At 44.0% G+C, this 15,470-nt stretch overlaps 1 protein-coding gene across 1 annotated transcript in view; it reads right to left on the bottom strand.

The window, feature by feature from the left end:
- UBN2 (ubinuclein 2) overlaps positions 1 to 13,493 on the bottom strand; it is a gene marked incomplete at its 5' end in the record, with an annotated part of 43,767 nt that extends 30,274 nt beyond the window's left edge. The window contains 3 exons of the mRNA XM_084278643.1: positions 3,851 to 3,952; positions 8,494 to 8,586; positions 13,026 to 13,493. Of these exons, the coding sequence (XP_084134769.1) occupies positions 3,851 to 3,952; positions 8,494 to 8,586; positions 13,026 to 13,493 (663 nt within the window). The remainder of the gene's footprint in view (positions 1 to 3,850; positions 3,953 to 8,493; positions 8,587 to 13,025) is intronic.
- Positions 13,494 to 15,470: the final 1,977 nt, after the last annotated feature.

Raw genomic sequence — 15,470 nt, 5'->3', positions numbered from 1 at the left:
GGCATTCATGTTTTGCTCCAGTTCCTGTCAGTGTGGCTACCTGGTAGCACTGCTTCAAAAGACAGCTTGTGCTGCTTACACATTTCTAGGTGGATGGTTCTTCAACACAGGGAAAGGTGTTAGCTGGTCTTTGTTTTGGATGTGCAAGTGTTATTACCTCTAAGTAAGAGAAAATTGCCTACTTTTCCAGTAAGTACCCCATATTACTTCAGATCCCTGTTCTATATAACACAGCAGAAGCTCAGAGCACTGTATTCCCCTGGCATCACTAGCTGTACGCTGCTTATGTTGTCAGGAAGGTATTCAACCAATTCAATATTCAGGTCATGACAAAAGCAAGTAGTCCAGCCAAACCAAACTGATGTGCACATGTATGCATGCATGGAAGAAGGCAGGGCAAGCAGAAATCCATGGGAACAGCACTTCAGAGAATGTGCCTCTGATCAGTTGACACTATAGCAAAACCTATTTTCAACATCAAAGCAGTGGAAATCCTGAGGAGGGTCAGCTTGCTTTGTAGATTATTCCATAAGGAAGATGGGAGGTAGGAATTGATTGTGTCACTTAAGGTAGTATATATTCAAGAACCTTTCTCCAGTATTTTCCTTTAGCTGGCTTCATGTCTGAATCCACTGAATTGCTCTTCAGAAGCCCTTACTCTTCTGTGGTCAGGAGCCACAAGGACTTTGATGGTCTCAAAGTACCAACACTTTCCACAGTAAACAATGAAAGCAAATCTGTAAGAATCTCACAAATGTTCTTCAGTTTCACAGAATGTCAACAGTGGCAACCGAGCCTACTGAACAGTCCAAAATTTACCCTACTTCATCAGGGCTGCTTCATCAGTACCAGCGTCCTTTGAGAATCATAGACTAGTTTGTGATGGAAGGGACCTTAAAGATCTAGTTCCATCCCCCCTGCCATGGGTAGGGACACCCTCCACTAGACCAGGTTGCCTAAAGCCCCATCCAACCTGGCCTTGAACACTGCCGGGAGGGGACAGCCACAGCTTTGCTGGGCAACTTGTTCCAGTGCCTCACTACCCTCAGAGCAAACAATTTCTTCCTAGTATCTAACCTAAATGTACCCTAAAGTAGGATCTGCCTTGAGTCTGACAGGAAAAACGTCTTTGCTTAGGAGAAGCTCTCTTCTATCAGAACCTTCCAATAACCTTCTTCCAGAAAAGCACATCCTGTAACTGCCAGTACTCCTACCCCACTGCACAAAATTCATGCCATTAGCAGATTTTCTACACTTGACCCTGATCCCTGCCCTCAAGAAAACAAGCAGAACAATTGCCTTCCTGGATCCTTGGAGGTCCCAATTTGTTATAGAAGCATTTGTTACATGTACACAATTGCTTAATTGGAAATTGATCCAAAGGAAGCAGAATTCCTTAACTCAATTAGAATGCCTGCTAAACACAGGCTTAAGAGTTTTATTGGTTTGATTTATTGAATAGTATTTGATGGCATTACCTCAAAATCTGGTTTCAGAAGGAAAATATCTCTAAAGTTATGGAATTAATCTGTTTCGGTGCCAAAAAACTCAGTATTTCTTTCACACCTGTGACAAAGAAAGGACTAAAATTCTATGGGAGCTTTCAACTTTTTTTTTTTCCCCTGGGATAGAGGCAGACAACAGGACACCAATCCTGCAGCCATTCAAGAAGCACTCATACTCATTTTTCAAGTGTTTGTGCCCAGGATATTAAGGGGGGTTTTTATGTGTAAGAAAGTGTATCTTCCAAAAGCAAGTAAGTCCAGGCTGGGCCTGGCTCTGACATTTCTCAGGGTACACAGTGATTTAATAGCTGGCCACAAAGAAGATGAGCAAGCCAGACACGTAGGTTTTCCTTCCGAACACTTCCCATTTGCATCCAAGATGAAATAAGGGGTTTTGTTGAACTTAACTCCTACATGACAGGGCCCTTAAGCTCTGCAACAGCAACTTAAGAATGTATCTGGCACAGTGTGTTTTTTTCCTTCTTTTCTGTACAGAAAGGGAGATAAAAACAAAACAGAGATGGCCTCTCACTGGTCTGTATTTGTAATGCAGACACAAGGCATAATGATTTGTTCAGGAGAGCAATCTTTAGAGAATACACTATTCTCCCCAGTAGCTTCCACAGCTACCACATGATGCAACCATCTGGTCTTCTAACAACTGCCTTTTGTATGGATTGCAAGGAGTTTGGCAAGAGATATCACATGTAAATGCTCCTGCAAATTTAACAGATCTGCTGCTGGTAACAGGAACAGCACTGGAAGGAGGCACGGAACAAGAAGCACTAACACTCCAGTGAGCATTCAACCTTGCCAGACTCACCTACATCTTTGACAGAAACCTATACTGTAAGTCTGATAGTTACCTGAATCACATATTAGAACTGTGATAGATCACAATAAATCCAGAGGAACCAAGATTCAACTTGGGTCCTGTATCATAAAATTTCAAGACTAAGGATGGTTAACTTAAGCAACAGTGAGAAACCAGATAAGCCTGTAAGCTCAAGCAGTTCTGCAGCAGGGGTGAAGCACATTTGTTCTTGCTGAGCTGAAGATCAGAATCTGACCTTTGGAAAGGACATAAGGCATAGGCCCCACTATTGTTCCAACAGCACAACCAAAAGTTGAGGGATGGTGATTAAACAGTTTAATATCAGCAAGTTCCAAAAAAAATTTAGACCAAGAAAAGGTAGAGATTCATAAGCTACAGTAAGCATCTACCATAAACTCACTTCTCATGCAACTTGTTCATGTGCCTTCAGACCTACATCAAAACTATCAATACACACAGGTGAGCTCAGCCTGCTATCCACTGTAGTTAACAGCTGAACTTCTTTCATTCAACAAGGCATCAGTTCTGCAGCACCTTCTACACTCCTCACACAGCTCTGAGGAGCAATAATCACCACAACATCAGTATGCTAGAAACCTCACAGCTCAGCATTCACACAAGCTCTTCATAAAATTTTATAACTTCCCAGCTCTACTACCACATTCAACTGGAGGCTCAACAGAACGTATGCTGAGAAACACACTTCACTTCTATGTGTTTCTTGCTCCTTTTCATCATCTTTCCTCTCCCACTCAAACTTTTAGTTCCCTCCTCTTCAGGGAAAATCACTCCCTTTTTGTCCAGTGTCACTCAGCAGCAGAGGAAACCGAAGCCTGGCTAAGGTATCAGGTGGTTTTTGAGGGTTTTTTTACTGGATTGAACAGCACACCTACTTCTCCCTGACACCTAATAGAGGTGAATTATGGAAGATCTCCAAACTTTTATCCATAGACTCTCTTCCAAACATCTTCCTCATTTTCCTAATTTCATGTCTCATATCTGAGATGTCTTCAAACACCCTATCTCAAACCTCCTGATATTGCCTGCATCTAACAAATAACTTTCACTTCAAGATGCTGTTTAACCAAACTGTTTTATCTCAAACTTCCCAGGCACGTTTGGTGAATGTTAAGAATAATCAACCTATTCTTACTGTTTAAGAGGAGAATAGCATCCTGATCTAATGCAGGAAATCTAACACCAGTAATCTAATAATCCAGATAGCTAGTACAAGAAACTAAGCAGAGACAGTGTAGTGTCAATCCACAGTAAACGAAGGGTGCAAATAAAAGCAATTTCATTTCTAAAGCTGGAAAGTTATCTGCTATAGCAGTAACTGCCTTAACTCTTGCAGTGTGTAATGGTATCTCAGACTACAAATAAAATTGTATGTTGGATTTCCCATAGTAGCATGCCCTCTGGATCCACACAAGCACAAAGTATTTTCCCTTATCTTTCTTCTTTATTAAGAAAAACTCAAGCATTGTCGCATTTGATGAGGCGTACTTACCGCTTCAGAATTGTCAATGAAAGGATCTGTTTCATCATAACCATAACCTATATCGATTAGATCCTGCAGGCGATCCTTCCGATGTTTGTGGGGCTTTCCACCCTGGAAACAAAGCAATCATTGTGTTATTTGGGAAACAGGGAAGCAGTATACTAAAGTCTACAAAATGTAAGGCATCAGAGGGAGCCATTCAGGGAATCAGTTTTGCTTTGCTGGATGCTTCCTTCAAGATAATCTAGACATCTCAACAAAAACTTTAAGAGGACTGAATTTTGGTAAACACACTTACTACAGCCTCACAAGAATCACCCCTGAAAGTTTTCACTGGCCACCTGGTTTCTGCATGACCAAGATCTTCCTAACATTTTGTATTTAGAGAAGTTTCACTGTCCTATGTTTGTAAAACACAGTGATAGGATTGTTGGTGATAAGAGGACTGGGATAATTTACAAAGTGTTAAGTTCTTCAGCATGTTAAGAGTCTTTAAAAGGAAAATACTGATAACCTAGCATTCAGTAAAATGTGTCCCCACACAAATTAGATCACTTCTAAACAGTAAAGTGAAACCTAAGACGAAAGAGAAAGACTTTGATCTGGTACTTGCAGATATGGTGTGAGTTTTCAAGAAGTTACAGCATTCATAGCAACTGAAGAGAAGCATATTAAGACAAAATCATTTGAAATGCAATAGCCTTCTCTCCAGTCAATAGGGTGGGACATGAAATGGTTACTTGAGTGACTTAAAGCCAGAAGCAGCACCCCAGACTGGGGGATCACTTACCGCTGGGAGATGGTAAACTTCACTTTAACCTGCAAGTGATTTTCTCATGGGAAACTTTTATTGTTGCATCAAATCAAGTAAAAAAAAAATCATATCCAGCTTAAAAGTTCAGGGAATCTAAACTTACACAAATGGCAACTAGCTTAGCATGTAACAGCTTGTTTTCTGGCTCCTGTATATTGTCGAAATTGTCAATATTGAAGTCTTAAAAGATAAAATTCTCCAAAAGGCACCACCCTCATCAAAACGGTAACCAGTGTTTTTCCATGAACTCAGGTAGACTTGCCCAACAGGACTAGAAGGTGGCAAACACAATTGCAATTTTTGAAGACTGTTCCAAGGGCTACAGCAGAGTTTATAAACCAGATCTTGACATTGGGCAAATTAGTGGATGTTATAGACAACAGAACCAGAGGCAGAAGAATTGACATTCCAGAGCAGGAATTCTGGTAGAAGGAAGCAGTACTTTTTAAAGCAGTGGTTTTAAAAGGTCCAAAGATCTTTAAAGACAATAAGCTTTCATGGAATAAGAGGGAACATCCACTCAAATTAATGTCAGGTTTAGGGCTGGGAAAGAAAGGGTAGGAATAAATTTTAATTTTGGCAAAGAACATAATCAGTGAAACCACACCAAGGAACATGTATTCATTTATCTTTAGAAGCAACAGAGTGGGGGCTAACTGTTGGGGGTGTGGCAAGATGACAGAAATTACTGAAAACAGTAAATAAAAAATGACAACTGAAGAATCACTGAAAGACCTCACAATTGCTCTGAACTTCATATAATAGAGCATCAACTGAATTCAGTATCAATAAAAGCAAGGTAATCCACACAAAGGAAGCACAACCAAAAAAAAGTATACAGTGTGCTTCCAATTTGTTATGCTGCTCAGGAAGCACTGGAGTTGTTACACACAGCTCTATGACATTTGCTCAATGATCAACAGTGGTCAAAAAATAAAAGAATTGGGACTTAGGAAAAAAGGAACAGAGAACAAAACCAGAAGTCATTATATCACTGATAAATCAGGGCATCCTACCGTTAAAATCCCTTAATTTAAAAAAAAGAAATTAGAACAAAAAAGGGAACAGTCAAGCAAGAAGGATCTTTAAAGGTAAAAAATCCCAACTGCTCCCACGCAACAACAGAATATTAAGACGTGAAAGGATGGTAGGAAGCAAAGGGCTGAATTTATGAGAGCATGAGAAGCACATGCAGCATGCAGAAGAACAAGAAATATTTCAGTGTTTCTTACAATACAGAAACAACAGAGAACCAAATGAACACATCAGGTTCAAACACAAAGTGTGATTATACTGTATGAAAGCATCATGGTACTCAGTGTCATGGAACACAATGTGAAAAATCAGTGAACACAAAGTGATCTGGCATATTTATGGCAGAAAGCTACAAAAAGGGTAGCTAAATTTCTCCCAAAGCCTGTGAGTTAAGCCACATAACGCTAGATAGGCAAAGTGAACTATCATTGATGAGGACTTACTCTGTTAGACTTTCAAGTATGAGATTCCATGAGTGTCAGAGAGCTATACTGCCATCCATGGCCCTTTGTTTTGAGCCGTTAAAATTCTTACATTATGGACAAGATCATCCAAGATTCAGTATCATGTTTCTACAATGGTGTTCGATTTTGTCAAAAGAGTTAACATTCAAAAGCATGAACACAGGAATCATTCAGAACAGGTTTTTATGCTGGTGTTTAAAACATGCAGCAATAAAAAAAGTTCTGAATAATCATGTAAACAAAGGTACATTAGTTTATGCACTGTGATTTGCACAAATGTATTCGTAAGTATTTTCTTAGTATGTGCAAGATATTTCTACTACTGTACTGATCTGATTATGAGCAGGGGAATTTATCTGATGAGAATTAAATTGTCTTCAAAAAAGCCTGTTCTTCACATTGGAATTTGTTCAGAACTACTGCCACACACGCTCTGATTAAAAAGATGATTTGACTCCATTTGAAATGCATACAGCTAAGTAATACCTAAACAGTTTAAGGCGACTATAGTACTTCCTGCAAATCTGAAAAAAGACCCTTTACTTCTTTCTCATACAATGATCACTTATACACTAAAGGGCTGTTAAAGAGAATTGGTATCTATTTCATGGGATCCCTGTTCTAGTTTAAGCTAAGGAGCAAAAACATCTCACCACAAGAACCGGAAGATGGCCGAATGTTGTCAGAATATGAGCAATTGCACTGGGTCAGTGGACAGAAATGCAATTCCTCTGAGCATGGATGGTAGAGACTGATGGTTCTTGTATTAGAAAACAGAAAGGAAAGGCAGTATCTAACATAGTAACTATTAATCCCTTGCCACCCTCCATGCTTAGTGGCCTTAACATACTCAGATGTTCTGTATATAGAAGACATTCCTCTTCCAGGGTCATTGTGGGGCCGAGGGGCATAAGGCACAGCAGAGAATGAAGGAAAAGCAAGAAATCAGTAGTGCAAATGGTAATCAAGATACAAATGCACCATGAATTTAAACTGTTGTAAAATGATAGCTTGTGTTACTGCTTTCTAATAGTTAAAAGCATATAGTTGTCCCTTCTTATGACTACTGAGCACTGAACTCAAGTTTTCATAAGTTCATTCACATCCTGTTTTGTCCATAAATGCACACATTTAGCTTTGATAATGGTGTATGTAACCTACCACTCCCTCCTACATATATTGCCTTACATGCTCTGACTTTCATCTGCTATCACTAAGCAGGACATTATCAAATCCTTAACTAGTCTTGTGAAAATGAGTTTTCTAGAATACAGTTGAAATAGTTTTGTCTCACATTCAAAAAATAATCTATCATCCAAATGAAAAGCGAAAGGTATTCTGGACTGCCTTCTTAATTCCCTGGATAGACTGGGTTCCATCAACCCCTCCAAAAGATAAAAATCATTCTTCTCAATTTAAGGTTTTCTTCTGTTATGCGTCACAGCTAACATGCCCTGAAATAGTAATTTGTTCTAGAGAACATATAGATGGGGCACTCTGAAATCTGCCTTTGCCAGAAAAAATCCAAATAAAACAGACAAGAAAGATTTTAATGTGTTTTAATAGGAAAAGATACAAATGACTGCTCTTGTTTCCCTTCTTTACTACTGAGGTGCTCTATTAGTAATCCAGAATATCAACATGCCTAAGCATGATGATGAGTTTTGATTGCCAGCTCAGAATTAATCACCCAACCCTACCCATATGAATTCTTACAGACCTGTTTGGGTGTGGTTTCAGTCAACACTTTCTGATTTCTGCCTTCATTTATAAGTGAAATCCTCTTTATGTTACTACCTAGTGTAGTTCCAGTCATTCATGCTACACTTTCAGGAGTCAGCAGAGTATCTTTAGACATTTGATGGTTACAAGATAAACTCATCAAGCAATGGCTTATAATCCAACAGTAACCTACGGAAGCATTCCAAATTAGTCAGAAATTCCCCAAAATTCATCAGTATTTATCCCAAATGGAAAAGCCATTCGATAGTGCACAATGGCATCACATAACAATTCTTTCATCCAGCACAGTATTTACCATGAATATTGACTTGCATCTATTGCTCAGTTGTATTTATATAGGAAGCTGTTCCAAGAATAGCTTTACAAGCTATAACATCCTATAGACAAATCCATTTAGCAGACTTGTCTAATAAGCTTGTAGCAGCTTCAAGCTGCTTAAATGAAATATGAGGCAGTCCACTCTGAGATGTACAGAAGTCACTTGACACTACATTAGCAACACTACTCAGGAAAAAAAAAATTGATGTTAACATATCTTCAGAACAAGTTCACAGTATTAAATATTTGTATATTTTAATACAGGTACAGTAACTCACATATTTTGCCTCAAACTTCTTGGCTAGCATTTCTACTTCATGCCGCTCACGTTGTTCATCGTTAAATGGATCTTCTGAGTGAACTGATTTCTTCTGAAAAATGCAGAAGTTAATTATTCATTCCATAAGAAACACACAGAGCACATCTAATAAAAACAATTAAATGTCAATAAACAACGCTCTGACAACTTAGTCAGCTTTTATACTAAGAGAGTCTAAATACTTTATTCCTAAAAATCAGTTTGACCCATTCCGTTATTGTTCAGTTACTTTTCTTCTAATGAGAACACAAACAGAAAAAGATTCAGATTTACATTTTCCCAAGCATTCCACTACAATCTCAGATGAAAGTATGAGAGAGAATTACAGCTCAAAGTGAAAGATCTGTCTCTAAATACAACTCCTTTTCACTTCTGCTTCCACTGGTGGCTCTAATTGGTGCTGTGATCCTTCTGGATACACTACACAAGATGCACCCAGTATGTTAATGAGCAAGGAGCAGACAGAAGTCTAAAAAGCTCATTAAGTTACAACCACAACTAATGTAACTCCTTTAACTCTTGGATTGTTTCTTCTTCAGATAATTTAACTAATCATAGGATGAAGATTTAACATTCCACCTGTACAAAGTAGTACCCCTTTTTTGTGAGGACTTTTACTGTCACAAAGTCAATGAACAGTAGCCAGGGCTATACATGGTGGTTTGTTGGGTTTTGTTTAAGTAAGGTAAGACAGAAAAACAGGGCTACCTTCTTCAACAATTACTGTATTTTATGTGAACTCTAACTTGAAGGGGAAAAGGGGAGGTACCAGAATGATAAAATATGGTGGAATGGAGTCCCATTCTACAGAACTTCATTGCTGGTAACTAACTTTACTGCACATGGGTCACTCACTGATGAATGAATGAAGGTTTATGGTAGACTAAGACAGAACAAAACAGCAACACTAAGTTCAGAAAAGCAAGATCCTTCCTCCACAGTATGAAAAGCCAATATATTGACTAAATGGGAACCAAATAACAAATTAGCTCAATAGCATCAAGACCAATGTAAGAAGGAAGGTAAGCTGAGCAAAACCGTAGACACCGCATAATAATCTTACATTTTCTGAACTGAACAGAGAAAAAAATAGAGGTTATCATTAATCCTGAAGCATCTTGTAAATTACATACACTGCTCTCAGGCATATCTAACTACAAAACACTGCTCAATTCATGCAACATCATTTTCCCTACTTTTAGCGGGGAAAACCAATTCCACACCTGCTAGGCAAGCACGGAGGTTTTTTTGCATTGTGAAATGAGGCAAGATTAAGGCCAAGGGTCAAGCAAAATTTAGTACATAAGTGTTACCCTGCCTCTCCACCAAACTCTCACTATCACTTTTATTAGCTAAACACTACAGGAATCTCAAATTCAAGCAAGTCTTCCTTCTTGAAGCTTCTAAGAGCTCCGATGGCCAGCTGTACTAGTAACCTCCTGAAGTTCAAGCAAAGTCTGCTGCAGCACCTTTACAGCCTGCTTGACAGAAGCCAAACTGGCATTTTGAGTTATGCTTTATGCACCAAGCTTCAATTGCACCAACAGAAAAAGGAATACACTTTCACTTCTGGCCATTTAAGAGACAAATACGCTCTTCAACCACATTAACTCATTCGCCACATCTAAAACTTTACACAAACAATTCCCGCTGAAAGATGAACTCTACCAACAACCCCATCAAAAGATATTTTCATTATCAAGGCAAAAAAGGACAAGGACAGCACAAGTTTGTTAGAAACACTTCCACTAGGTTCCAATTTAGGCTAGGAACCCAAGTTAAGAATAAAGAACACCCACACAAACCCAAAGTTGCACTCATCCTGCCAAGTAAATTTTGGGATTCTCTACTGTTTCATTAAGAAAATTATTAAAGCAATGTTTGAATAATCTTGTGCACCACTCCTTGCCTTCCCAGAGCAGCCTGCCTCTGGAGAACCATTCTTGCTAGCTCCAATTCCAACCAACGCTACAGTATAGTAGACAAGCTCATAATTTTTTATGTTGAGCTTAAATAAGCAACTTCTTATAATGGATAAGGAGTCAGAGTGGGTTTTCTGAAAGCTACTGCTATCTTCACCCTACATAAACTTAGTTATCCAAACTGTTTTCATAAACTGTTCATTTTAAACTGAATCATAACTAAAACCCCAGAAATTTTGGAAGTCTACAACTCCACTTAAACCCACAGCATTACCTGGAAAGAGCAAATCACAGATTCTTCTGCAGAAAAGTGGTAGAAGGTGGGTGTTCATTGTTCAAGCTCCATTTTAACAAGGTAGCTTTGCCTGATGCATTAACCAGTACATGTCACCATGGTCATTCTACTCCACAAGAAGGATCAGTTTTCCTTTCACAATTTTTTTCTATTTTGGGACTTTGAACAGGTTACATAATTTATTGGTCTGAGAAGCAGCAGGGTAAAAGACATGTTTCTGCCATCCTAAGCCTCCTCCAGCATGCAGAGGAAATTCTCCTCTAGTATTTGCTTTAACTATGAAGGAACCACCATGCACTAATTTTATTGCTGGATAAAACACATTTCCCCTCTCTCTCCATGCTGATTAATACAAGATTTTAAGTTCTCCCTACCATATCAGAGTAGCTTTTCCAACTTCTACCACAGAGCAAGCAAGAAGTTAAACTGACAGGCCAAGGACACATCATATTTTAAACAAGATTAAAAGTCCTGAATCACTTTAAAAGGATCATAATTTATGACCCTGTTTTACATAACCAGCTGATTGTTCCACACAATCCAGCAATAGACAAGCCATTATGATCCATTCATTTAAATCTGGACTCTACAGAGAGCTGAAAAACATACACAAATTCTTATAAAGCATTGCTATCACTATTTCTACGTTCGAAGCAGTCTCTGACCAATTGTATCAAAAATTTCTTTAAATCCACCCCCTCAAAGATATAGAATTTGCATCAGAACTACAGAAAAAAGCCATTTTCCAGTGATAACACGATTAACGCTTCTTATTAACCTACAGAAAAAAGGCAGTTATGGAACAGGTAGCTGCCAAGGGGAAAAAGTCAATCTCTACATACTGAACCACTCCTAAACACTAACCCAATTTTCGCCTCCACACAGGAACTGCTCAGAAAGATGGTACCTGACAGAGCAGCAGGCTTATGCTACAACAAGTTGGAGGAGTCATAACTGGCACTGTTTACAACAGTTGTAGGACAGGATGAGCAGAAGGAGCCTTTTAACTTGCATCTGAAGATCTCAGAAGGATTAAAATCAGAGTCATTGATTTTTCTGTCTTCCTCATTTGAGCACAATCCCCTGTGTACATCCCTCCTACTACAGGACAAAAAGCGAGAAGGCTGGTAAGTATAGTTAATGGCATCATCATCACCTAGAAACACTTTCTAGGTTCACAAAACAAAATCTTGTAACTATTCTTGAGTTTGAGCTGGATGTAAAACTCCAGTGGCAATACCAGTACTGGTATCTGAGGTTTGCTTTTATCACCAGAGCTACCACAACCTTCTCAGTAGCAGTTATTTCCTTGCTCTCTACCCTTTCCAGTAAGATGTAAGCTTTCTCTAAAGTTTGGTACTGGAATTAAGTGGAGCCACAACAATTTAAACCAAGCACAACTTCACTGATATCCTCAACTCCCTGAATGGCTTAAATCTGACCAGCTTAAGGACACGCGTCTCCTTCCTACTCGAACACTGGGGCCTGTTGATTGGCTAATGCTGCTCACTTCTTAAAAGTTGCCTGCACAGACTTTCCTCCTTAAAAACCAAAGCAGTTCGAGTACCAAACATTTTCTGGATGAGAGGAATAGGAAAACGGACAGCAGGGTCGTTTAGGTTTTTTTGAATGAAGTTCTTAACAGTTACAGGTGACAGCATTAACTTTCATTCATCCCTGTCCCCTCGGCAAGACTGCAGAAACTCCTTGCCAAGCCTGCTAGTGCTCGCACTTTCACTGCTTCTCCAGGCTTGTGGCAGAGCCGGGCTAATAACTTCTCATTTACTTGCACACAGCCTACAGACAACCCGGAAAACAGACCGGCATGGCAACACTTTCGCTCAGCTACCGGAAAAAGCTCCCAGGAAGGGAAGATGCAACGCTACCGCTCCCCGGGCAGGCAAGGGGAAGGCAAGAGCTGGGGGTAAGCGGACACAAGACACGGCCGCTCGCCCGCCCGTGCTCGAAGCGAGCGCCTCGAGCTCCCGGGAAAGCCAGCCGGGAGCCCTCGACCAGCACAGGGGCGACAAATGCGAAGACCACCCCTTCCCCCCACGAGTACACCAACAGCCTCAGCGCCAGGAGGAGCCCGGAGAGACGGCGAGGCCGCCGGACTACTTCCCTCCAGGGCGCCGCCCCGCCGGGTCGGGACCACCCCCGAGCAGGACGGGGTGACCGATAACGTTATCGGCCAGGCCGGGGACACGGGCAAACGGGAGGGGGGCGCGCGGCAGGGCCCGGCCCGGCGGGAGGGGTAAAGGGGAGGTCCCATACCCTCGAGTCCCCGCACAGCAGCAGCTCCGGGTAGCTGAACTCCACGCAGCCCTCCTCGGTGGGGTCCTTCAGCACCACCTCCAGGCGGACCGTCTGGCGGAGCGGGAGCGCCTCCTGCGGCGGCGGCGGCTCCTGCCGGCTGCTCTGGCGCGGCGGCGGCGGCTGTAGCTGCGGCGGCGGCAGCGGCGGCGGCTCGGGCCGGGGGGGCTCCCGCTGCGGTTGCTGCTCGGGCCGGCCGGTCTCGCGGGGCGGCTCCAGGCGGGCGGCGCTCTCGCGGGGCGGCGGCGGCGGCTCCGGCCGGGAGAGCTCGTGCGGCGGCTCCGGCGGCGCCAACAGCGGCGCCTCGCGGCCCGCCGGCTGCGGCTCCGGCTCGCGGGCCGCCGGTTCCCGCTCCAGCGCCGGGCTCTCGCCCTCGCGGCGCCTCACGGGTGACAGGCTAATGAACGGCACCCGGCGCGGCTCCGCCATCCTCCGCCGCCCCCCCCCCCCCCCGCCCGCCCCCCGTTCGCCGGCCCCCGCCTCACGCGCTCGGTGACACCGCTCTCCGCGCTCCCTCCCACCGGCTCCTCCTCCCTCTCCCCTCCCCCCCTCCGCCGCCCGGTCGGAGCTGCCCCCTACGTTCTCCTCGCCGCCTCCACCCCCGCCATCTTGGCGCCCCCCCACATAAATAGAAGCAGGCCCGCAGGCCGCGCAGGCGCACCGCGGACGTCGATGCCGGCGCGCCGCCCCGCGTCGCTGTTGTTATTGCTCAGCTTCCCGCCGACGTCAGCGCGGCCGTCGGTACCTACACGCCGCGGCCGCCGGTGCCCGCCCCCAGTTGCCTTGGCGATGTGCACGCTGCCCGCCGCCGGCGCCTTAAAGGGCCCGCAGCCCGCCCGGGCCGCTCGCCGCTCTCCCGGCCGCCCCCAGCCGCGCGGGGCGCACCCGCCCTCCGGCAAACCGCCGCGGGGCAATGGCGGTTACGCCGCCGTCGCCTCCCCTCCCCCCCCCCGCACCTCGCGGCTGCCTGAGGGCGGCCTGTTGGCGCCAGGGGAGCGGCCTCGGCGGGGATCCCCCCTCCCCTGAGGCGCGGCCCCGCTGAGGGGCAGGGGGAAGGGACAGCCCCGTCCCGCGCCGCTTCGTGCCGACGGGGCGGCGGGAGCCCTCGGCAGGAGCGGGGCCGCCCCCAGTCCACAGCAGCGGCTGCGGACAGAGCTGTGCAACGCGCGTCCCCTTGGGAAGGTGTGGGAGGGCTGCGGGGGCCGCGGGCCTGCTCGGGGGAAGGTACTCTGAGGCCTCTTCAGTGCGGTCACGGGAAGGAAACACCTCTAAACCCTTATCCTGATCGCGGGTTCAGTTGCGGGGGAGACCAACCCCTCCCAGGCCGCAAGGTCGGCGGTGCGAACGTCTCTTGTCTCCGTGGCGTCGACACGCACCGGGTGAAGCGCTGCCCCATCAGCTGAGAAGACCAGGAGCTGCCGGAATTGCTCCGTAGAGGGCTGAGCCCAGCCTGTGCCAGCAGAACCGCTCTGGTGGCCGGGCTGTCCTCTGAGGAAAGGCAGCAGCTTGTTCTGCGGCCATGCCCGGGCTGCGGGGTACTGGCTCTGCTCGCAGGGAGCAGCTGTGGGTTGGTGAGCAGGAGTTGTCCTCTAGGCAGGGGACAAGGCAAGGAAGGCAGGGTATGAGCAGCAGTGAGGCTTCCTTCATGAGCAAGAGCTGCCTGGAAACAGTACAAGTAGTTCAGTCTGTCACCACCTACTTCACAGGCTGACGGCTGTACTTCCAGATGGAGGTGTGCCACCGAGGCACTGCTAAGTTTCAGGAAGCTCCGAACATCTTCGTGTGCATTGTGTTCGCCAGCTTCATTGGAGCAGAGAGAAAGATGGTATCATTCCTTGTTCTTTTTTTAGCCCCTGAAATACTACTTTTTTCTCCATTTAAAAATGTGCCCGTGCTATGCTAAGCAAACATGACTTATATATGTGCATTATTTCAGATAATTATAGCAGACCATTTTGTTCTCAGCACATTACTCCACTTCCCAAACTGCATTCGACACAGTGCATGATGTTTTCCTCTCATAGCATGTGAAGTCTTTCGACTTGACTGCTGCTTTCGGCTAGATGCCACAGAAGATCCGTGAAACCAGAGCAGTGTTGTTGAAAGTTACGATTTCACAAACAGGGAATGGAGGACATTACAGAAAACTGCAGGAAGTCAGTGGGATGATTGACCTGATCTGAGAAACATCAGCTGTCTCCTTTTGAAACTTGAAAGGCTTTGTTGAGCTTTATAGTCAAAGGGACTTGGTTTATCTTAAAACCTTGTGTGTTCTAGTATGACTGCAAGCTTGGTAGAGATATTCCTCAAATATGTTTTTACTTTTAGTGTCATAATAAAATTTTTTTGTAAATCCCACTTGTTCTCCTGTTGAGAATTTCATGCAGCTATCTGATGTATTTCTGG

Source organism: Gallinula chloropus (genome assembly GCF_964237585.1).
Source record: "Gallinula chloropus genome assembly, chromosome: 1".
Taxonomy (NCBI): domain Eukaryota; kingdom Metazoa; phylum Chordata; class Aves; order Gruiformes; family Rallidae; genus Gallinula; species Gallinula chloropus.
This window is presented reverse-complemented; position numbering and strand designations above follow the sequence as displayed.